The sequence below is a fragment of the Falco punctatus genome (genome assembly GCF_963210335.1).
Source record: "Falco punctatus genome assembly, chromosome: Z".
Taxonomy (NCBI): Eukaryota; Metazoa; Chordata; class Aves; order Falconiformes; family Falconidae; genus Falco; species Falco punctatus.
In genome coordinates this window covers 37681235-37705532 of record NC_137586.1, presented here as the reverse complement: position 1 = coordinate 37705532, position 24298 = coordinate 37681235, and the positions used below count along the sequence as shown (strand labels likewise).

Here is a 24298-nt window from a genome sequence, read left to right as displayed (position 1 = left end):
CTACATGTGGTGACGTTGTGGGGTGGGGGAAGAGGGAAGAGGAGGGGTGATCTCCTCCGAACAGCTGTTGCAGCTGTAGAAAGAAAAAAGGAGAAAGATCAGGAGCAGCAGCAGCAATCCGACCCCTGCAACAGGTAATACCTCTTGAGCGCAGGTGATCTAGATGGCTCAAATGGGAAAAGGAATGGAAAAAAAAAAGGGGGGCGGGATACGCCTGTGAGAGAAAAGTACATTTTTTGTGCTGGTTCTCGGCAGCATTCTTCCTGCAGCTTGTCACAGGGCTGGGAGGGGGAGGGTGTAGGAATCAGACCAGTATGACTTGAAAGGAAACCATGTCAGCAGAGGGGCTTTTCTAGCAGACCTTTCCTGCCGAAAAAAAAAAAAAAAAAAAAAGAGAGAGAGAGAAAAAAAAGGAACATCGCTCTCTGGTTTCAGTACAAGGCTTGCTTCCTCATGTGTGGCCAACCAGCATGAGCGCACGGAGAGGCAGCAGAGTGCAACAGCGGTGAAGGCAGGGAATTGCCCAGTTCATGCAGACCTGGGTGGGACCCCCCTGAGAAAGACCGGAGTGTGGCCTTCATCCTGGGACACCCAGCCAGGCAAGGGCTGCCCCGAGCTGGGTGCTGCTGCTGTGCCGTCACCTTAGCTCAAGTGGGACACAGTCCTGACCACCCTTCAGACACTGAGGGCACCTACCTCTGTACTTACCTCAGATGACAGCTACCACAGAGACACACTGAAGACCTTCACGCTGAAAATAATAAAATACAACTGTGGAAATAAGTCAGGCTTTGCAAGCTAAAACTTTATCACTGGTAAAATCTCTGCTGGTGAATAAAAGGGAAAACAGGATGTTTGGGAGCATGCTGCTGTGTGTGCTAATTCTGAGTGGCCTTAGGTTCTGTCTAGTTTCCCAGGTTTTAATCCCAGAAGGAAAGCAGATAAAGTTTTCCACTGCACAAGGGTGATCCTAAATATGATGCATGTGTCCCTAGCACTTCAATGTATTGCTTATAGTATCAGCCACAGTAAGTCATGTGGACCTGGCAAATAAAACAGCAGACAGGAAGCCCAGCCTTGTGGGTCTCTCTGCTGCAGGACCCACATCTCTTTCTTCCTCTGGTCATCAATGCAGGCAGAGTACTGAAAAGTGCAGTGCTCCCCCAGTGCCTTCACATGAAAGCAACTTGAAAGTGTTAAAGCACACCACACTACACGGAACAAATGCAGCAGCAAGCCCATTTTACAAGCCAGGCACCAGGGAAGCCAAGTGAGGTTTGTAAGGTCAGCCAGCAAGTCTGCAGCAGGCTCAGGAACTGAACAGCTACACGGTGGATTGCTAGTCAGCGTGTTACCTGCAAGGGTGCCGCAGAAGCAGGCTCTGCGAGCTGAATGTGGAATGATACCTGCTGTGAACTGAAGGGAGCAGGTAATGTAATGAAAGCCTGATTCTTCTGCCAGTGACTTTTCAAATAGAAACAGATGACTGAATTCTGTGTTGTGACAAAAAACTGCTAGGACAGTAAAATAAGTTATCCTCAGTCTCCTCCTGGTTATCTAGGTAAAGACATCAGCCTTTGGATAAGAAAGATATTAGAGATGTTACATTTCAGTTTCCTTCAATTACACTGAAATTGTCTTTTATTCTCTGCAGATTACTTCGCTTCTGTCGAAGTCTTCTGTTTAGTCATAGGTATCTTTTGTGCAGGGACTGACGCAGGATGAAAACCCACTTTGACATCAGGGCTGTTCCTTCACACAGCGGAGAGCATCACCAAATGAGGCAGCTGTACTGCTCGCAGCACTGGGGCTGGGATCAGTTCTCCAGGTAACATCTGCATGCTGTCCACCAGCACATCTCTACTCTTCATTGTGAACATGGGGCTCTCCATAAATGCCTACAGTGTGTATATGTATTGCCATATTGCCAAAACACTAGCATGAAGCTGTGTTTACAAATATTTCTTGGTTACGCCCCGTTTAGGCAAGATTAAGCAGCTTAAGAATTGTAAAGACAACAATTTCCTAGCCAGCCAATGGAGGAAAAGTTTAGAAAATAAGCCCAGATCACTGGAAGACAAGTTCTCAGGATGAGAGACAGATGTAGCAAACTAAACTTGAGAAGGAGAGAAACCATATGCTCATCTTGCACCCCATGCAAAGCCCACGTGGCAATACCAGACCAAAGAGACTGGTGGTGGTGCTGGCTCAAGATTTTTACAACTGTTCCTGTAACTTTCATACCCACTACAGTAATTCCTATCCATCCAGTAATAAGGTTGTTTCTTAAATCAGAATGTTGATTTTTTTCCCTTTTTGTAATGTACGGTGAGCCATCTTTTTTTCTTACCACAAGAGCACACAAAGTGTCATTCAGTAACAAAGCGGATGGGATTTGGGGTCAATATTTATAGACCTTAGTGAATTTTAGTTCAATTCTCTATCATACCTGTCCCAAAAGGAGTGTTCAGGGAATACAGTCCTTTGCCTGGGCCCTCATACGTCATATTTTCATGGGACACTTAAGTCTCTTGGAAGGTAAATTAAGCCAATAAATCTTTCTGTTCTTACAGAAATGTTTATATGAATAGCTGCCATCCTGTGTAACAGGAAGAAAGGAAGAATGTAATTTTCTATGACCTCCCTAGGATATACTTAGATTAAAAATTTAAAAGAACATTTTATCTAGATCAGTTTACAGATGTGTATATTGTTATTTACTGTCTTGGTCCAATGCTGGGAATGAAGTATATGCATTTATTGGGTATAGGTATTTCTCAACACAGAAAATCACTGTGTTTGTTAATATACAGATACAAATGAAATGAAGTTTGATGGCAGAGACACATTGCATGAACACACTGGATCAAGGCGCAGCTTAAATAGATCTTACTACTTTTGGGGACAGGAAATTAGTTGAACACAGGAGATAAATTCTAGTACAAAATTAGTAAATTCATTTGCCCAGAAGGTAAACAATCCTTTTCATAGGTGGTGGACAAGTAAGCCTCTCTCTCCAGAATAAGTCAGAAGTAAATACATTTATAGGAAAGGGAAATTAAATAACTCCAGAGCCTATGAAGTTTTGCAAAAAGTCAGATTACCTATGACAATCGGGTTAGAATAGCTACAGAAGTTAGTCTGCTCCAACAGGAGAAGGTTCACTTTATTAAATGCAACTTGAAACACACAGGCTTTACAGAAAGGCAAAGACCCCAGTTTAATGTTCATCTGGAAAATCTGTAGAGCAAGTTGGTTAAAAAAGGGAAAGACAGATATCCATCCTTCAGGCTGCATCAAATAAAAGCAGACTGAACTGTGGCTTGCTTTCCCATTTCTTCAGCTACATTTTTATAAACACTATGCTGTCTGCTGGAGACACTGCAAATTCTTTGCATTGTACTTTAAGCTGTCTTCAGAGCATGCTAGAGGTATGTCTTCTGGGAAGAACAAGATAAAGCTCACCCAGATGCAGAAATCCTGAGGCTGGTGTCTGCTGGAGTCCGAGGCCCTCAGCAGGGCTGCGGCAGGTGGGACCCCAGCTGTCCCTTAAGTCTGGTCACACTGTGAAGGCAGAGCCAAGCCAAGGGGCTCTCAGGCTTGACGCCAGCACTCAATGGAGTGTCTTTGTCGGGCTACTTTTTTCTCCGGAGGCATAAGTTTCACTGTATGGCCACAAATCACCCTAATCACTGGTGGAAACTCAGAAAATTTTTCTAGGCATAATCTAGGTATACCAACAACGGAGCCTTTGATCCAGTAGGGAGAATACCATTCTGTGACCACTAACAGACACAGACGGTTTTCACTGACCTGTTTATGTTTCAGCTGTTTTCCTTTGATTTACTAGTATATCCAAAGAGGGTTCAGTTTCTACAGTTCAAAAAGTTTGAATGTTGTAGTAAGTCATATAGTTTGCTTTATCCACTTTATCCTTCACAGCTTTACCATGAACACCTACCTCTTTGTGTATGACTTAATGCAATTCTGTGGACATTCCTGGATATTTACAAATATGATCATCAGGTTCATGACATTTGGAAAAGGTAGGATTCCTTCTATATTCTCCTTAAACATCTTAAGAGGCAATGACACACAGACACATCAAATAGATGAAGTAAGGATTTAGGTGTATGTTCAATATAAGGGGCTGTATTTTCAACTGGAAAAACACTGTTTCTTCCATGAAACAGGATGAAAAAAATTACTAGTACCTACATTCTGCCTGTGTAACATCAGGAATGAAGCTCTTATTTTGCTAATGAGCTTTAATGTTCAGCAGCATGCTAGCAACGTTTGACTTAGACGTAGACCCAAATGTGACCAGGTCCAGTCATTACAGTGAACACTAATCTTATTAGCCACTAAAAGAGAATATATTTGTGGTTATTGCACATGACTATCTCCAAAAACATTACATGTTACTCTTTCTGTTGCCTGGGTTTATAACACAAAAATAGAAAACTAGTGACTGGAAATTTAAAATTATTTATAATGGTGGAGAGCTGTAGGTAGATAAAATAGCTGCTTTGTGATCTACTTGTTTTAGGAAGTGCCATGGGTACAGATACAGGCAGGAAATCAACATCTTCTCATGTTTAGGTATTCCTCATACATTTCCTCAACGTTTCTTCATATTTACAAATATCCTAAAGTGATATCTCTAAACCAACATATTCTGCATGTTGGTCCCTGATGCATCAAGCATAGCGGATCCCATTCTTTTCCCAGCTTCCCGCCCCTGTGCCAGAGCCATACACACAGAGTGGACTGCCTCCTCCCTGCCTCGAAGTTTTGCTTCTCCTACCCAAAATTTTGGTGCAGCATGAACTTTATTTCTTGTCATCTCCGGTGGTGACAAGGCAAGAGCAAAGCCAGTAGTTGGTCCAGACTTTTACTCTATAACCACCTCTTAATTTTCTTCTTTGCTTTGCCTGTAGATTCATTGGCCGACACATTTTACTCCATAGGACTTGTAATGCGCCTTTGCCAGTTGTTATCTATATTGGAGATCCTACACATCCTCACTGGCATTGATAAAAGCCGCCTCTTCCCCAGGTTTTTGCAGGTAAGTCCATTTCTCAACACCCTCCTTCCAGGACCGACCAATTTCAGACACGGCTGTCCCTGGGGACAAGCCCAGGTTGAACTATCCTGAATGGTCCACCTGCACCCTTCCTCAGGCAACCTGGCCCACTAATGGTTTGCTAACTGCAGGTCTTCAGCCCTCAGAGCCGGGCTGGGAAAGAGCCGCTCTCAACTTTTTTCTTTTTGAGTCAAACTAAGTAGTGAGTGCCCCATGCCCAGCCCACAACAGCAGGGACCTGGAAGACGTCCAGAGGAGTGGACATCTGCAGAAATGTGGCAGCCCCCATTTCTAGGGTGCCATAGGCAGCTGAGGATACCACCTCCACAGCCAACTTGTTTACAGCCAGAAGACAACATTTTAGAGCCTATGTTTCAGTAGCTAATTATTTTCCATGCCATTTCCTCACTGACAAGTGTATATTTATTTTGGAGACAAGCATAAGACAAGATTTTGTGGGTTACCAAAGGGATGGCAATGAGAAATCCACCAGCACATCAAACCTCCTGAAACAGGGTTTGCTGGCAGACATGACATGTGGAAGGAAAAAAAATTAAGAAAGAGAAATTGAGGGACTGCAGAATTATTAATGCTGGGAGGGGAAAGAAAGGAGAATTGTCGTATTTTTGCTGTAAGGGTCCCCGCCCTCTCAAACCCAGACGTGGACAAACTGTGGCAACATCCAGAGGTTCTGACACTCTTAGAGGGTTTACAGGGCGTATGTTCAGCTGTAGGCAGAAAATCAGCCACAAGATCAAGCGCTATAGCAGAAAACAAGATAATTCTCTGATATTTTTCTTAATACGCTCTTGTTTTCTGTTGGGAGTAAATCTCAGGTTTTGGTATTAATGCATTGGAAAAAGTAAAAATTTTGACTTGAGTTTATCTTCAAACCTTTCCAATCCTTATTATTTGAATAATGGTGAAACTGGTATTGCTCTCAGCAGTCAGAAGGTAGAAGACTAAGAGTAGTTAGTTATGTTTTTAGTTTTCTGGATAGCCCATTTTTGTCAAATGACATTGCATGTGTTGAAAATGTTCCTCTTTTTCAACCTTCATTAGAAATTGACTAATACAGATCTCTGTTCTTATGCTGCCAAGTATGGTAGCAAATGAATCAAAATGCAATTAACTGTTTTTCCCTGCCTAAATCTACATGTTTTTATACTAATCTGGGGGGGCAGGGGGGAAGTCTTCTATCCAACGTGTCATGTAACAAATCTCACGTCATCTCTTGGAGAGAAGAGCAGCCTGCTAACGCTAAGAGTCATTAAAGCAAGGCTTGTCCTGGCAGAGTTTACACATTCCCCAGCCCTGACATCGTCTGTTCCCTTCCTACCCAGGCTTACAGAAGCAGAGATCAGGAAGCCTGCACAAACACTGCTCTGTGCTGCCACAAAAGACACTAGATATGAAATGGATATTCTAAGCAAGAAAACCGTGGCTTTTCTTGGGCAGTGCGATTACTGCAGTGCTCTCCAGGCAGCGTGAGAAGGTGGGTCAGGGAAGGATAAGGCACTGTGACTCCAAATGTTTGCCTCACAAGAAAGATAGCTTTGGATCCTTACTTGGTTCTTTCCCCAAGTGTTCTCTCACTGCAAACACAACTCTCTTGCCCTGATGTTATCAGTAGACTCATGCTGTGCAAACAAGATGCACAAGCTCTTTGGTGTAGACTGCTTTCACTTGGGTTGCCCTGCTTTTATTGTGAGAGTGCAGGTTAAGCAGTTGTGTGCCAACAGCACTCCCATGTGCCTTGCCACACTTTGATCCCCGCCTTTTAGGAAAAAAAACCCCAAAAACAAAACAAAACCCACATGTATTTTCCACAATGAACTGGGGAAAAGACGGTCAGGGATGCTCACCTTACTGCAGCCTACTGGACTACTGCACAGTCAGGGCACTGCAGGGATTGCACAGTGGCTGCCCTGTTCTGCGTCCCCACCCCCTGTTCTGACTATAAGCTTAAAACATAACCTGAGGTGCATCCCTGAGGCCATGCACATGCATACCCACTGTGAGGTTCATCTCAGGTGACCTCCAGGGTGAGAGAACAGGTGGCTCTCACCTTGAATAAAACAAGCTGTGAAAGCACCCCTGTGTTGGCTGGTTGTTGTGTAGGCGATTAGAGCAGAGACAAGATTTAAGCAGAGCTTGAATGCAGGATTTCTGACCAACATCCCATTTATCATGGTTTAGTAGCATTTACAAGGAACACTTTGAGATACACATTACAGTTAGTAGAACAACAAACTCAGAGGTGTTTTCTGGAAAAACCCATTCAGAATGGCTCCACTAAGGGACAAAGTCTCAGTCTACCAAGCACCTGAGAAGGGTTGGGTGGCCAAGGCCAAGTCACAGGATGAAAGAAAGATGAGTCCTGTGTGATGGATGCTTTGGAGGAAGGGAAGACAAGGAAGGTCACAAAGTTGATGCAAAGGATTGTCTGTCAGGGTACTTGCAGCTTCAGTGATTGAGAGGACAGGAGAACATGTCACATTTCATTGCAGCTGCCAGAACAGAGGATAATGACATTTAAATTGTATGGCCAGGGAGTAAAGGCTGACGGGACTGGTACTTTAGCAAGAGAGTAGGGAAGATGTAAGAAAGACTGGCATTTTTGCGAACACATGACCAGATCTTCATCCTGTGCAAACAGGATTGGATTTACCAGAATAGCAGCAATGTACCATGACTTTGTGATAAAACCATTAATTTTTAATTTAATCTAAATATTAAGTAGCATTTTTCTTACTTTTTTTTTTAAACATCCACTAAATAGAGGAGCTACATAACGGTTTCAGGTATCAAGTATGATACTGCACAGTCACGGTTATTAAAAAATGGAAGTGAATGTGCTGCCTGCTCCTGCCCTAACCTCAGTCAGTCTAATTTGGTCTGTTTCACTTACTTGCTTCAAATGCCCAGGCTGCCTTGCGGAATTTTATGCCATTCTACAGAACCTGCTGTGTCCTGTGAGAGCCCCCGTGCTGGGAGAGGAAGGAAATTCCAGTTTGATTTTAATACAAAGAACAAGAAGGAATGAAAAATGAAACCTCTGTGTTTATCTTTTGTGAGGTGTCAGCCTATACTTCCTTTTTATGAACATGAAAACACGGGGCTTCTAGTTTTGCTTTTAAGCAAGACAGTAGCAACAGAGAATACCGTATTTTCATTCATGGAAGGACAGATGATCCATAGAAGAAAAAAGATGTGGCTGAGCAGCAGCACATCCTTTTTATCTATCTGTGTATATATATGTATGTGTGTATACATACATGTATATGTATGCATACATGTATGTGTGTGTATATATATATATATACAGACCCCTATATGTGTTACGGGCACAATATATCAATGGACATTTACCGGTATCTGTTCTTCAAGTAACACCCTGCCTGGCCACTTGCTGAGAAGGTCCCCAGCCTCTGACTTACCCCTGCACCTACCTTCGATTTGTGTGGATTACCTGAAGGTGAGAGTGCTACGGAAGAAAAGAGCACAATGTCTTGGGGAATAAAGGCGAACAGGCAGGCAACCTCCTGATTCACACAGAGAAGAGGTAGGATGACACTGTCTGTTCCCACGAGGACACCACAATTGCTCTGAGCAGCCAGGCTTGTGTCCTGCCCCGAAGATGTTCTCCAGAGCAAGGCCACAGGCACTTTTCAGTCTTGGCCTCTGACGGCTGCATTGTGCATCCCGTTGCTTGCTGGCTGAGACTGCAGCCTAAGAGGAAAAGATGACCTACAGGGGACCTGCTCTGTGTCGGTCTGGTCCCTTGCTCCTGCAGGTGATTAACCTACTTCACACAGTCTGATTAGTGACTTCCAACACCTGCAATTAGTGAGGCTGAGCATCTCTGGTGCTCTCCTGATGGAGAAGATCCACTGAGCCCCAGCTGGGTGATACTCACTGCATCTTATGCATCTGCCCATGCCCTGCAGAGCAACAGAAACCCACTCTTCCGCTCCCAGACCATGAGGCTGAGTTGTGGGTCTCTAGCCACTCCATCTCATCGGCCAGTGCTCATCCTTTTGAAGTTGGGGATGGCAGCTACCTGCCTACCGCTTATCCTTCTATCTCACTGAAATGGAATCAGCTCCTGAACACTTGACCCATGATTTTTTCTGGCACTTTTCCACCAGCTGCCTCTTGAAGATGAAGTGACTGTTTGGAAAATATGCCAGCCCTCACCTCTGAAAACATGTCCATCTTTTCATTATCATGCTAAAGCTTTGGTCTACAGGTGAGACAATTGCCTGTAGCATTCCCTGAAATCCTCTCCTATTAACAATATTGCAGAACTCTCTCCCCACATCCCAGTTTGATTTCAGGGTTGGTAACAAAATGCCCACACCACCAATGCTGCACTCCTTTACCACCCTTCAACAGAACCTGAGTTAAAATTGTTTTATTTATTCTCTCCAGCACACAATCCCTTTCAATGTTCACATTGCTTCTACCTTTGTTTTGATTTCCCTCTTGTGATGGTTATCCCACCATGCTTCTCCTATCTCTGTTCTATCTGGTTTCAGATCCTGCATCAGTACTTCCAATTCCCCCATCTTCTTGGCAGGTTCCTCAGCATCACCATACCAACACAGGACTTACTACAGCTCACTCTCTGTTTTGTGGCCCATCTATAGAGAAGTCTGTTAACATATGACCTTCGTAGAAATCAATCCCTCAGTTAGGGACCAATGGGATCAGCAGCACAAGATTAGAGTCAGGGCAGGGTGAGAGGTGACGAAACCATTTTTATTTGTTGTGGCCCCTCAGTGCTTTTAAAGATGAGGAACCAGAAACTTAGGGGATGGACATGCTGTCTTTCTGTATGAAAAATTGCTCTCATGTAATTTTGCTGAACAGTGAACTGGTGGCTGCTCTATCTGACAGATGGGGTTTGAAAAAAAAGGTCTGTAGCCACAATGTTCCATGCAAGAACTCATAAACATTACGTGGCAAAACTACTGCACAAACCTGCTGAGAGGCAAGTTCTTATCTGTTTAAAGCAGAAGTAAAAGGAAGGGGGAAACAAGTGAAGAAGTGTGCATTTGTAAAACCCACCATGGTAACCTATTTTCATTTCATGACTTTTCACTGATTTGACGTCTTTGTAAAACATCATAAAAGCATTAAACCTATGGTACCTTATGGAAGAGATGGCAGTGGGTATAAAAAAAAAAACAATAAAGCTATACTGATTCATACCAACTGAATACATGCACATTTTCTTCTTCAACACTTTTAAAATAAGAGTATAAATCAGAGTAAACCAGTATCATTCCGGGAAGAGTTTCACAAGCAACTGTCGGCAATACTGAATACTATTTATTTTACAGGGCAAGGCATGGATACTGATAGGAAACTTGTCCAAGAAAGCTGCAACGACACACTTGTTTTTAATTTCATGAGCTTTAATACTGCCAAAGTATTTTTTGAAGGGAGACACTGCCTGTTTAATCCACTTTGATATCTTTTAATTTGTGAAGGCATACCTTGTGCGTTGGATAAGGTTCAACCACTAGAAATATGTTATGACATAAATATTACGGCAATAATTCACATTCACTACAAGCTCAAAGCCACTTCTCCTAGACAGGAAAAAGGACAGAAAAATATGAAATCCTGCAAATCGTACAGGACACAGATCCCCTGGGATGCAGATCTTTGAGCTATGGAATGTGGAGCTGCAACTATGAGATTAGTACTGCCCATTACACCACACACCCAAGGGCCCTCTGTATCCCCCCACATGCAGCCTACAAGGAAGGAAGCTTAGCCCTGCCAGCCCTCCAGGCACCAGGCCACAGTGGGAGACGTCCTTGCTCCCATGACCTCAGCCAGCTTATTCACTGGTTTCCTGGGATACAAACCCAAGTTGTCCCTGTTGGCAAGCAAACCTCCACCCTTACCATAGCAGGTCTGTGATGCTGCAACCAAGTTTCCAGTTTCCCAAGCTGGAGGCAAATGAGGTCTTGAACAGAAGCTGTGCAAGAAGCAAAAAGTTCACTGTAGCATTTGTGTAAAGCAAACTGAATTCACCTGTGGCCTCGTATTTTGCCAAAATGGCACAGAAATGAGAGCTATAGAAGGTACTACCTGAATTCACTATTCTTTTTTCTTTTCAGATCACCGAGAGAATAATTGTTTTGTTTGTCGTGATTAACAGTCAGGAAGAAGTTCAAGGGAAATACATTGTGTGTGTTTTATTTTTCCTTTGGAATATCCTAGATGTGGTCAGGTAAGGACTCAATAGTGAAAACATGAAGGGAAAATGGGTCATTCTTGGGAGCAGAACCCCACTCCCCTTGTGCTGCAGGCTCAATTCATTATTTTGAAATTGGTAGAAAAACATATTATCCATTTTAAATAAAACCTTGGACCTTGTAAGCTACTGTCATGGTTTAACCCCTGCCAGCAACTAAGTATCACACAGCCATTCACTCACTCCCTTGCCACCCCCCTACCCCCGCCCCCCCCCCCCCCGCCCCCCCCCAGCCTCAAGGGACAGGGAGGACAATTGGGAAAAAGGAAGTCATGGGTTGAGATAAGAACAATGTAAAGATTGAAACAAAATAGAATATAGTAACAAATTGTAATGAAAAGGAGAGAGAGGGAGAGAAGAATAAAACCCAAAGGTGAAAAATACAAGTGACACACAACAGAACCGCTCACCACCCGCTGACCGATGCCCAGCCAGTCCCCCAGCAGCGATCAGCAGCCCTAGGCCAACTCCCCCCACTTGATGTACTGACTGTGATGTTCTATGGCACGGAATGCCCCTTTGGCTAGTTGGGGTCAGCTGTCCTGGCTGTGTCCCCCCCTGGCTTCTTGTGCACCTACTCACAGGCAGAGCATGGGAGACTGGAATGTCACTGACTTAGAATAGGCAATAGTGAGCAACAACTAAAACATCAGTGTGTTAGCAAACTTAATTCTCATACTAAATCCAAAATACAGCTCTGTACCAGCTACCAAGAAGAAAATTAACTCTATCCCAGCCAAAGCCAGGACAGCTACTTACTGATTTTTACAAAAACCCACATAGTTGAGAGGCAAAGTGACTTACAGTAAGGCAGCACCAGCAGAAATTCTTACTGAGACAGAAATTCTGGGTTAACTGCACTGTGCTTTCCAAAAAGCCAAAAGATCCTGCTGAAGAGACTGAGAATTCTGATGTGTCACACCACAGGGACAACCCATGTGAGGCAAAATGGATAGGAATACAACTCGGGATTTTTATCTCAAAAATTTTCAGTGCTGGAAGGTTACCAGTATCTCCCTGTGGTAAAGGTGTAACGGTGAAAATTCCACATTACTGACTTTTGCATTGATATCTAAGTCAGTAACATTTCTCAAATGTAACTGAAATCTCTATGGACCTCATTTTGTAAACTTAGAGCAGGGAAGACATATGGAATCAAGAAGCATTTTAACAAGGCATAGCCCTCATGACAAGCTCTGTATGGGAGCAAAAATTTTTCCTTTATAATTTTTCTTTCTGCTAAAATAGCTTTCTGCTATTTTAAATTAAATTCTTTGGGGACTGACTGGGAAATATGGATTTAGGCAGAAAGGAAATGTATGCTGTAAGAGACCTGGAAAAGTAAATGTCAGGTAGGATTGATAAAGATTTTAAGTCAGCTTCAGAGTATTCGTACTACATAACTGCTACTTGTTTTAATTATTTGCACTGTTGCTCCATCCCATTTCTTTTTGAAGTTTGTAAAGCTACAACAGTAGAACCTCATCTCAAATGAAAGGGTTCTGTGCCACTGGAGAAAGGCCAAAATTGTTAACAATATTGGCTGTAAAGTCCTGTCAGTGCTTAATAGTCCTATTTTCTATCATTGCTAAAGAACACAGTCCAGCATTGCATCAATAACAGCAGCTGTTAATAGGTAAGATACTGTGGTCTATAGCAGCAAACGACCAATTCAAATAATAATGTGTAACACAACTCATACAGATTTACAATTCTTACCTGGTATCTGTGCCACGTCCTAGCATCTCAAAGAAGCAGCCACACCTGTAAGTGTACAGGAATCTATCCCATTCCTTAGCCGACTGCTCTTGAAGTATTACAAGTTCTTCCACATAGTTCTTCAGGGATATAAATATCCTGTGCACTATGGCTAATGATACACTGACAGCAAATTCTGCAAGGTTTTCTGCAACTGATCTTTCTTGCTTACACCATAAACAACCCAAGAAGGTATACAAAGAAGGAGTAGCTATTTCCTTTTTGTACTGGGCTGAGATTATGCCTTAAGAGCAATACTAATAAAAAAACGGAGACAATCCTGAGGTTGCAGAGGGTGAACTTGAGAGAAGATGGTACATTTATAGCCTATCAAGACTCTTTTACAGTCCAGGTATGATGCAATATTAATCAAATGAGTTAATAAGAAGGGAATACAGAAAATTTGTTTAATGCTGGTCCCACCTGTCAGAAACAGTTCTGGCTAACATTGGCTTAAAAATCCTTATTTTCATATCACCAGCAAGACCAAAGGGCAAAAAGCCTTTCAGCTGACGAAAAATGCGATCAGACCTGTTTCTCCACTGTCTGGAAAGCTGCCGTACCACTTTTAGGTCAAACTAGGTAGGATTAGCTCACCTTTGGAGACTGAAGTTGTAGGCATTCTGGTCTCCCAGCGAGCAACAGTAACAGCCACAGTAAGAATAAAACACTGCAATACACTGGAATGCAACTGCTTTTTTTTGCATCTACTACCCATTCTGAGGTCCAGGGGAGGGGCAGCCATATTACAGAAGGTTAAGTACCTGCGATTACCTTGCTGTTTAGCCTCCTCAAGCAGTGGTTTAGCTAGTACAGCTGTCATAAATCAGTATTTTCTCAGTCCCAAACAAGTCACATTCTGCCTGCCCTCCTCAGTTGTAGCATCCCTATCTGAAATCCATTTTCTGATGGCCCAATATGAAATCCTGCTGGTTTCTGATAGAGTCTTCTGGCTAGAGGGCTGTATTTCTGCCTGCCTGTTCTAGGGTAGCACCACAGACAGCCCTTCTGAAACAATGAACCATCTACTTTCAGACATCAATTACAGCCTGAACAAAACTGTTGCAGTATTGCACTGAAATTTTCTCAGACAGGCAGCTCCAAGCTCTTCTGCTATTCCCTTGGATTTTCCAGCAATTTCTCTTGAAAGACAAAAGCTCAGTCCCTCTGCTGTTCCTCTTGCTGCAGGTACACTTACGACATGTTAGCAAGGATGGGAATATACTACCTACCACTGACATGGCTCAACTTCTCACTGTGCATCCCGCTCTATCCCCTTTCAGTTCTGGCTAAAGGTAAGGAGATGGGAAAGATACCAATGAATTGTTTCCTTAACCTTCTTCAGCAAAATCTGTTCAGTTCCATTGTCAACTATGTTTAAGGTATTTCTTTTTTTGTGTTCCCAAAGTAGTCATAAATGTTTATGTACTCTCATATTACCCTGCATGTCACCTACCTTTTCCTTTTCCATACTTTTTTCCTGAACCAGAGCTCTCTTGGTTTTTTCTTTGGGGTTTTTTTTGGTTTGTTTTTCTTTTTTTTGGGGTGTTGGTGTTTGTTTTGGTGGTTTTTTTTTTTTTTTTGTTTGGTGGTTTTTTTTTTAACTGTATGGGAAAATGTTCATTTTTCTGGGTAAAGCAGGAAAATACCCCCACAGAAGACACACGGATTCACCCATTCCAGAATGACCACATTAGACATGAAGTCCCAAAGGTACCTTCACTCCCACTGAGGCCATACTTAGCAGCTCATCATATTACACCAGGAAACGTGCCCACCAAGACTGTATTGAAAGCAGTGACAGAACTTATTACTGAATAGGAAACTCCGACCAATTCTAGTATTAAGAGCAATTAGCACCTCATACCTACAAAACTGAACTCAAGTAGAAAACACGTGCATATGCATACAAATGACATGTTAAATTCAGCATATAATATACCTATCTGTGTCTTTAAGCTGACTTTTACATGAAGCTTTTTGATGATCTTCCATCTCCTTTTGATTAAAGATTTACCATGTTATTTTACAGCATTTGCAATCTGTGTATCACTGCCTTATTTTGAATCTTTTGGCACATACTCCATCAAGCTACCATTTCCATTCACCTTCTCAATCTACTTCCCCTATGTTCTGAAAATGTACCTGCTAGTGCTCTTTGTAGGTAAGTATCTCATATTCAGAAAGCTGGGTCTCAACACAACTGGGATGCCTATGGCAACAAAAAACCCAAATCAGTGTAGCTGAAATCATCACCAGCTGTTTCAGTTTCCTATGTCTTCCAAATACATATAATTGAATTTGCAAGAGACAATGTGTGAGGCATAAAATTACAAAATAAAAATACAAAAAATTGCTTCAGTGATCCTGGTTTTACAGCTTCTTACTGAAGTTTGCCTTATTTTTTTTTCTAAAAATATCAACTCCCATTTGATCATACTCTCATGCTGTGCAACCCCTCCTGACTCATCCTCCCAACTGGTATGACAAGTTGTATCTAAGACTTGTACAGTTTGATTATCCAAAGGGGTGAGAAAAAGAGCCCACCCCAAAACCTGCATGTAAATAGACCCCCTCCTTCTCAACAAAATACTTCTGAAAAATGTGAACTGAATTAGGCTGCATTACAGCCAAGTCTTCATTCTAACATTGGCTTTAACACTAATTTGATGGATCTCATGTTGATGCAGCATTCTGTTCTTAAGTGTATGGAAGGAACCGTGCAAGATTGCCAGATGAAGGCTTATACTGTTCCTTCTAAATGAACTGAAGACACTTTGGACTCTACTCCCTTGTTCTTATACCGTTTTTTGTTTTGATTCAGGTATGTGCTTTATCATCCAGAACCTCTTCTCTGAAAGGAAGGTACACCTAGGAACAGGCAACATCAAAAAGAAAAGAAACTAAGTTGGTATTTTGTTTGGAAACAAGAAATATGTTCCCATTGGGTTGCTGCATATCACAGGTTAAAAAGAAATAAGACAAATTTCAATGCAAACCTTCTGTCTGCATGCACATTATCTGGCTGTATAGAATTTTCAGAAAAGGCAGGACTGTCTAATGCCCCTTAAAAATGAAGCAGCTTAAAATAACTAGTTACTTTTGAAAAGTTTTAACTTCAAAGAGCAAGTATTTTGAAAATGAATATATTTTTTCTAAGATATATTAGAGAACTCTGAAAAAAACTGTAAAGTACCTCCACTCACAATCACACTAACAACCTTCATTTTGGTGTTAAATCTTGCCTCATTACCAACAGATATTTAGTAATGACAATACCATTTAATCTAGAAGATTATTTTATATTAGGCCTTATATATATAAATGATAAATTGGCTAGAACTGAAATCTCTCAAGAAGCAGAAGCTGTATGCTTTGCAATCGGTGACAGTCACATACCAATTAGCCCCAGGCATTCACCAAGGATCCCTCACATTCTGGCCTAACCTTCACTTTTCCAAACAAGATTCCAGAAAATGCAGTGAAACCACAAAGGTAAGGCACTCATCTACTAGGTATTCAAGGGGACATTTAAGGGTCCGAAGTAAAAATTTGTCTTGTAGAGATTAAGAATCTCTCCCCACAATGATCTTCTTCCATGCAGAACAGCAGACAGATATGCAAAGTCTGATGTAGGCAGGCCAAATAAATATTGTACTTTAAAGGGAAGTGAATGACTGTCAAAAGCCACGTGCAAAACTCTAGCCATTTTACTCAAGTTTGTCAACAGCTCCTCATACTTCTGTAGAACTATCTATGAGAATGCAGCTATAACACAGTCTCTCCAAAAGTTGAGAATGAAGAACAGGGACAGCAACCTAGTGGACTGTACAGGCAAAAATGTACAGGTAACTGCTTAGAGGCTGGCAAGGGCTTTTCTGATCTTTCATCCGTATCAATTATCACCTACATTTGAATTCAAGCAAGTGGAGGAGAGAAGTGAGGCTATTTTTTTGAGCTTGACTGAAAATGGGGGGGAGAGGGAAGAAAGATACTAGTTGGAGGGAAGGTAATATTTTAAGGGAAAATGAACACTAAGACAACATGAAGAGGCTCTTTGCCTGTATGACTTTCTAAACATGCAGCATAAGAGGAAAGGGTATAAGGAAAGAGTGAAGCTGAACTCAATTGTTAAGAAAGGTCACCTACTGTGACTTCTATTTATTTAACATATGTGGCAGACAATGCCTGCAGACTATTGTGACCACTGGAGTATTTGCTAACATAAGCAACAAGGTCAGGCATGCAATAGTATGGGTCAGCCCCGGGTTTTGTTTTTTTCTTTTGAAAGTGCTGCAAACAGAGGTAGGAATTCGGAACGATATTAGAGAAACAGAAGTACTTCCACCTTGGACTTATGCCTGACCCAAAATGATGAGAGTGACAAGTGTGGACAACACGAAGAAAGTACAGAGCAGCTGAATAGGATGACAGCTTTAAAGAATAGAGCCAGAATAAGACCAGTCCACATCAAACCACTGTACAAAATGCTGAAGGTGAAACATGGATGTTTTCCCCCTGGGAAATTCAATCTAATGTGTTTGTCATCAAACTGCCTGGAGCTAACATACCATGTAGGAGGAAACATGACCTACGATATTGTATTGTGTCTACAAGGCAAGGCTTTGGCACTGGGGAAGCTGCAGGGAAGGCCTCTGTGAGAAGCCAGGGGCTTCCCCCATGCCAGACACAACTGCTTGCAGCCAGCTCCAAAATAGAGCCACCGCACCGCGGGGCACTGCTGAGACAAATGGCCAAGCTGATGGCACCTCTGTGAAAATGTATTTTAAAAAAAGGTAAAAAATGCTACACAGCAGTGGTGAGAGAGAAGAAGAAACATGTAAGAGAAATAGCTCTGCAGATACCAAGGTCAGTGGGGAAGGAGAAGAGGAGGTGCTCCAGACACTGCAGCAGATTTCCCTGCAGCCCATGGAGAAGACCATGGTGAAGCGGGCTGTCTCTCTGCAGCCCACCGAGGACCACACCAGACAAGATAATCACACTGCAGCAGATGGATGTGTCCTAAAAGAAGCTGCAGCCCACGGAGAGCCCACACAGGAGCAAGATCCTGGCAGGAGCTGTGGCCCATGAGGGACCCACACTGGAGCAGCCTCTTCCAGATGGACTGTACCCCATGGAAAGGACCCATGCTACAGCAGTTCTTAAGAGCTGCAGCCCATGAGAAGGAACCATGCTGGACCAGTTCATGGAGGACTATATCCCATGGGAGGGATCCCATGCTGGCACAGGGGACCAGTGTGAAGCGGAACAAGCAGCAGAGATGACGGCTTATGAACTGTCTGCATCCCCCATTCCCTCCCCACCCTGGACTGCTTGGGGAGGGAGGAGGCAGAATAGTCAGGAATGGGTGAAGTTGAGCCTAGGAAGAAGTGAGGGGTGGGCCAAAGGTGTTTTTAGTTTTGTCTTTGTTCTCACTATTTACAATTGGCAATAAATTACTCTTCCCCAAGTCAAGTCTGGTTTTGTGACAGTAAATGGTAATTGAAAGTGGTTATAAATCTCTTTAGGAACAGAAAGGTATCTGGCTACTGCATCTGCCTGACATTTTAAAAAACACTAGTTTTAGTACAGCCTATATTTTGTGAGATTGAATTAATAAATATATGAAACACACACAGTGTGGAAAATAAATTATACCTAAGGGCTACACACAGAAAAACCCAAACAATTATCTCTTCTGTTTGCCCACAGAACAGCTATGCTGGAGTCACAAGAACTTGTCCAACCAGTATCTTCACTAGTAGCTTCCTTTGCTGCTTTCCCATGCATCTAAAATACAATGGCAACTAACTTGCCAACCTCCATCCTTGAAAGCCATTGTCACCAGAGCAACATAGTATTATGAAAGAGGTCACCTAGAAATAAAAATCGTATTAATTTATTCAGTACTAGCACACAACAGGAGCAGTAGTAGTCTCTCCATCATAGACTACATGTATACTTGCAGGTACAGCGGCCCAGCAGGAATGGAACTATAGAATGAACAGATTCACAATGAGGACCCAACAGCCAAGCCGACTGCCTTTCAGAAGCTTTTACTTCAAACCAGCTCTAGTTTAGTTCTGTGGGCTGAACACAGGAGTTGTAGGGTACACTGGTGTATTATAATAGAATAGTTCCAGTTGGAGGGGACCTACAACAATCCAACCACCTGAACACTCTTGGGCCGGCCAAGCTGAAAGTGTGTTATTAATGGCATTGTCTAAATGCCCCTTAAACACTGATAGACTTGAGGCATCGACCACCTCTCTAGCAAGCCTGTTCCAGTGTTTGACCACCCTCAAAAGAAATGTTCCTCAATGTTACTCTGAACCTCACCTAACGCAGCTCTAAGCTATTCCCACCCATCCTGTCGCTGGATCCCAGGGAGAAGAGATCAGCACCTCCCTCTCCACTTCCCCTCCCCAGGAAGCTGTAGAGACCAGTCAGGTCACCTCTCAGCCTCCTTCTCCCCAAACCAGACCAGCCCAACGTCCTCAGACGCTCCTCATAGGACACTCCTTGCAGCCCTTCCCTCCAGCTCTGTTGCCCTCCTCTGGGTGCATTCAAGGACCTTCACACCCTTCCTAAACTGCGGGGCCCAGAACTGCACACAGTACCCAAGGTCAGGCTGCACCAGCGCTGAATGCAGCGGGATAATCCCCCCTTCTGACCGGCTGGTTACGGCGTGTTTGGTGCCCCCCAGGACGCGGTTTGCCCTCCTGGCTGCCAGGGCACGCTGCTGACCCAAGTGAGCTTAATGCCCACCAGCACCCCCGGTCCCCTTTCTGCAGGGCTGCTCTCCAGCCGCTCCTCTCCCAGCCTGTGCTTGTGCCTGGCATTACTCCATCCCACATGCAGAATCCGGCATTTGCATTTGTGAAATTTCATGCCATTAATCCTTGCTCAATGTTCCAGTCTATTCAGATCCCTCTGCAAGGTCTCTTGTCCCTCAAGAGAGTCAGCAGCACTTCCCAGCTGACTATCATTGACAAATTTACTAATGGTGTGCTCAACTCCTGGATCCAGACAGTTGATAAATGTATTGAACAGAACTGTTCAATCCCTAGAACGGAACCCTGAGGAACAGCACTGGTGACCGGTCACCAGCCAGACGGAGCCCCATCCACTGCAGCCCTCTGAGCCCTGGCATTCAGCCAGTTCCTCACCCAGTGCACCGTGAACCTGCTCATCTCACAGTGGGACAGCTTGTCCAGAGGATGCTGTGAGGGACAGCATTAAAAGCCTCACTAAAATCCAGAAAAACTACATCCACCACTTTCCCTTCACCCACTGGGTGGGTGATCTTGTTGTAGAAGGGTATCAAACTAGTTAAACACGATATTCCCTTTGTGAACCCGTGTTGACTGTGCCTGATGACTGCACTGTCCTTTAAACGCCCTTCAGTAGCTCCCAGTATGATCTTCTCCCTAGTTTCTCCCAGGTAATGTGGTTAGACTAACCTCATTCCCTTATGCCCTTCTGGTAAATCAGAAAAAGGCTGGGCTAGCTCCCAGTCAGCAGGGACCTCCCCAGACTCCAAAGACCTTTGGCAGATGATCGAGAGAGGCCCTGCTGTAACATTCACTACCTCCTTCAGTACTCTGGGATAAATCCCATCCGGCCTCACAGACTTACAAAGATCCGGCTGATAGAGCTGGTCATTTACAGTTTCAATGTACAAAAATGGCAAGTCAGTGCTCCTATATGTCCTCCAACTCAGAGGACCCGTCAGCCCAAGGCCTGCCAGTATTATTGAAGACAGACACAAATAAAAGCATTAAATGCCTCTGCCTTTTCTTCATTCCTATTTGTCAGGTGACCATCTTCAACAGGTTTTTCCTTAGACCTCCTCTTGCTCTTAACATACTCAAAAAAGAATGTTTTGTTATCTGACCCAACACTGTCCCAGTTTCAACTCTAGCTGACCTTTGGCTACACGTGCAAACCGCAGCTCTTTAATCTTCCTGCAAAGGCTGACCTTGCTTCCAGAGATCATAGAATTTCTTCTCTGCCTGAGTTCCAAGAGGAGTTCCCTGCTCAGCCAAGCTAGTCTTCCGACCTGCTTGCTTGACTTTTGGCACAAAGGGATTGCCTACTCCTGTGCTTCTAAAAGGTGGTTCTTTAAAAACTGACCAGCTCTCATGGACCCCCAAAGCAGATTCCCAGCCGACACTGCTAACTAGCATCCTGAGCAGCTTAAAGTTTGTCCTCTTGAAATCCAGGGTAGCAACTCTGCTGACTTTTCTCACTACACCAAAAAATTTAAACTTAACCACTTCATGATCACTGTGGCCAAGACCTACCAACATATCTCCCATGAGTCCTCTTTTTATAAACAAGTCTAGGAGGGCATCTTTTCTAGTTGGTTCACTGAGTACATGTGACAAGAAATTATCTTCAACATACTTCTCGAATTTCCCAGACTTGCTTATCACAGTGGTCTGGTATTCCCGTTGAAATCTCCTATAAAGGACAAGGGCTACCAATCCAGAGCTTCCTCCTAATTGCCTGTAACATCAACGCTGTCATTGTGGCTGAATGAGTAACAGTAGATATCCACATTTCCTTTGTTTTCAACTCCTTTAATCCTCACACAGTGGATCAGCCCTAACTGTAAGGGCTGCACAGTCAATTTTTTCCTCCAAATACAGTGTAACTCCTGCACCTCACCTTCCCTGCTTATCTCTCCTGAACAGCCTACAGCCCTGCGTCCCAGCAGTCCAGCCGTGGACTCATTCCACCAAGTCTTGCCAACATCAATGACACCATAGCTCTGGGAGCTGACCAATGTTTCCAGTTCACACTGTTTCTCACGCTGTGTGCATTGGTGTACATGCACTTCAGATACGCTCCTAAACCCTCAGTGCTCCCCTAGCTTCGTTAGCACTGCCACCCTCAGGCAGCGCTATGCCAGCTCTTTGATTACCTTTTCTACTGTTTATCAGTGTAATTTAATTTAGATGTTTACATACTGCTCCACTATGCAAACTAAAACACAGCATGTGGGCATTACCCAGAGATTCCCTTTGAAAAAAGACAAACTTTTAGTCTGAATTAAAATGCTGATACACAAGCAAAAAGATGTGTAAAAGTCTAAGTTAGTTAGAAATAGTACATGAGATAGAGATCGCACCATTAAAATGTGTGACATACTTGGCTTTGTTAGAGGTTACTTAGAAGTGCACATAAATGGAAATGTCATGCACAGAGATACTGACTCCGTGACAACTGCTTTCAGTAAGTCCTTCTGTATATTCACCTTTAGACTGTCTTCTCAGTATACAGCTGCATACAGAGCAGGAAATTACCATTATTATACACTATTTCAGAAATACAAACGAGTACTGTGTTAATACTCCCCACACCTAATCACTGAAGAAATGTCTAATAGCTGTAGGAAGCTAACTGTCACCCCACAGTAACCTTGTTAGGTGAGAAAAGTCCATAAGGAAGTCAGAGGAGAATTTATTCCACAGAGGAAATGTTATCAGTCCTGAAATTGAGAGAATTCCTCCATTGGGGTGTGGTTTCTAGATGCAGTGTGATAATGTTTCATGCAAGCTGGTCAAAATCAACAATGCTCTCACTAGTACTGCTCTGAAAGACATTAGGGATCAGTGCCCAAGCAATTATATTCTGTTAATTTTTGTCTCTACTCTAGCGAGGAGGATTGCTAAACCAAAGCCCCTTTTAACGTCTGTCTTAGCAAGACCGCAAAGTGGAAGTGTTCTCTATTCCTTCAGAAAGAGAAGATTATTAAATAAGGAAAATGTTGGGGGCTAATCTATTTAAGATGGCAAAGGTCGAAAAGAATTGCTGTATTGTCCCTTTTGCCTAGAGGCAGGGAAAAACTATCCTTACATGAAAAAGAGGATAAAGGAGACAAGAACAGTTATAAGTGGAAAGAAAACTGCAGCTGTCCCAGAGCTGAGGACATTGCATCCATAATTGAGTTATTTCAATCACCATGATAAAAGCCATTGCAAAATTGACAAGCATACCACCCCTTTCAGAAACGCTGCTCACATTATATACCTTCAAGGTGTTTTCACTACAGCACAACAGCATTGCGTTATTACTAAAAAAGGCTGATCAGTTAAAAACTAAAAGCTCATTCATACATCTGTTACACTAAAGCATACTTTAGTAAATAGGCTACATCCAAACAAATTTTGCAAAGTTTTTTTTTCACCCATTCTTAAAAAGCTTACATGAGTTAAAGGAATATTTCACTCCAGCTTTTGAGGCTTCCAGGTGTCACTAAAGGAACTCAACTGAAAGAACTAAATGTGTATTTCTCATTTAGTTTCAGCTCAGTGCAAACCATGCTAGGCAGCTTGTGAAAGAACCCTACTCCCATCAATGAAAAATAAAATGCTGTTTTTCATTTTACAGGTCTTCTCATAAGCCTTCTGATAAGAAACCTCTTTGAAATTGGTCTTCTTGATGCCTGAGTATTAATATTAGGCTTTTCAAGTATGAACAGTTTTCTTCATTGAGTAAGATACGGCATGCAGCTACCATCCATAAGCTTTAGTCCACACTGCTTTCTTCTTGAACTCTGCCAGAGATCTCAAGGCCAGAAGTGTAACTGTAAAGACAAGGAGAAATGACATGAATTTGTGCAGTCCAGACTGGAAAGGATGTGAAAGTCTTCTTCCTAGTCATTTAGCTATATACATGTATACATTCAGTTCTCCTTTTACTAACTCTTTTTTATGAATTTTTTACTTCCTAGCCTGGGAGTGCCTGATACTACTTCTGCTGTTCATAACATACACTAGTCTCTACATGGAAACGGGACGTTGTACTAGGCCTTTCATCTGCTTTATGGTATGTCTCCCACAGAAATCCTATCACATCTGCTAACTAGACCATCACTTTGAAGTGACATATATCAACCAACGCTGCAGAAAGTTTGAATTCAGTGAGCAATGATGCAAGAGACAGGAGGCACAGGAAAGGTCAGAAGCACGAAGTACAATGTTTCGAGTCCTCTCTGCAATTCACTGATTGGAAATGCAATCCACTGATTCCTTAATTCAATTTGAAAGGATCATGCATTTAGGCAAAACCCAGTAATCAAACCAGTCACCTTCTAGTCATCCAGAAGAAAATTTCGTGTTCTACTATTTAAAATAAAAAAAACCAAGGGAAAGTTCCAGGGAAACAATGAC

General features: G+C 42.9%; 2 protein-coding genes across 9 annotated transcripts in view; one reads left to right on the top strand and one right to left on the bottom strand.

Moving 5' to 3' along the window:
* Positions 1-27: 27 nt before the first annotated feature.
* On the top strand, positions 28-20983 carry HACD4 (3-hydroxyacyl-CoA dehydratase 4). 6 transcript variants are annotated; one of them, XM_080372905.1, is made up of 8 exons: positions 28-134; positions 1709-1828; positions 3943-4046; positions 4941-5068; positions 11224-11336; positions 14307-14413; positions 15151-15282; positions 17410-20983. In XM_080372905.1, the coding sequence occupies exons 2-8, from the start codon at positions 1722-1724 to the stop codon at positions 17481-17483; spliced, it is 765 nt and encodes a 254-aa protein (XP_080229031.1). In that variant the 5' UTR covers positions 28-134; positions 1709-1721; the 3' UTR covers positions 17484-20983. The 6 variants fall into 6 exon arrangements, with proteins under 6 accessions (XP_080229031.1, XP_080229030.1, XP_080229032.1 ...); XM_080372904.1 differs by having other exon boundaries at positions 15943-20983; XM_080372906.1 differs by having other exon boundaries at positions 4971-5068; positions 15151-20983.
* A 2030-nt stretch (positions 20984-23013) lies between these two features.
* The window catches only part of FOCAD (focadhesin), a 126989-nt gene continuing 125704 nt past the window's right edge, over positions 23014-24298 (bottom strand). For all 3 annotated transcript variants that reach the window (XM_080372894.1, XM_080372895.1, XM_080372896.1), the window contains one exon: positions 23014-23712. In XM_080372894.1, the coding sequence (XP_080229020.1) occupies positions 23639-23712 (74 nt within the window). In that variant the 3' untranslated portion in view covers positions 23014-23638. The remainder of the gene's footprint in view (positions 23713-24298) is intronic.

Excerpts from the sequence above, each read along its gene's own strand:
- HACD4 (XM_080372904.1), top strand. The coding sequence starts at position 1,722 with ATGAAAACCCACTTTGACATCAGGGCTGTTCCTTCACACAGCGGAGAG. Across the intron at positions 4,047-4,940 it reads GTTCATGACATTTGGAAAAG|ATTCATTGGCCGACACATTT; the intron begins GTAGGATTCCTT and ends CTTTGCCTGTAG. Across the intron at positions 14,414-15,150 it reads CCTTTCAGTTCTGGCTAAAG|CATTTGCAATCTGTGTATCA; the intron begins GTAAGGAGATGG and ends GTTATTTTACAG.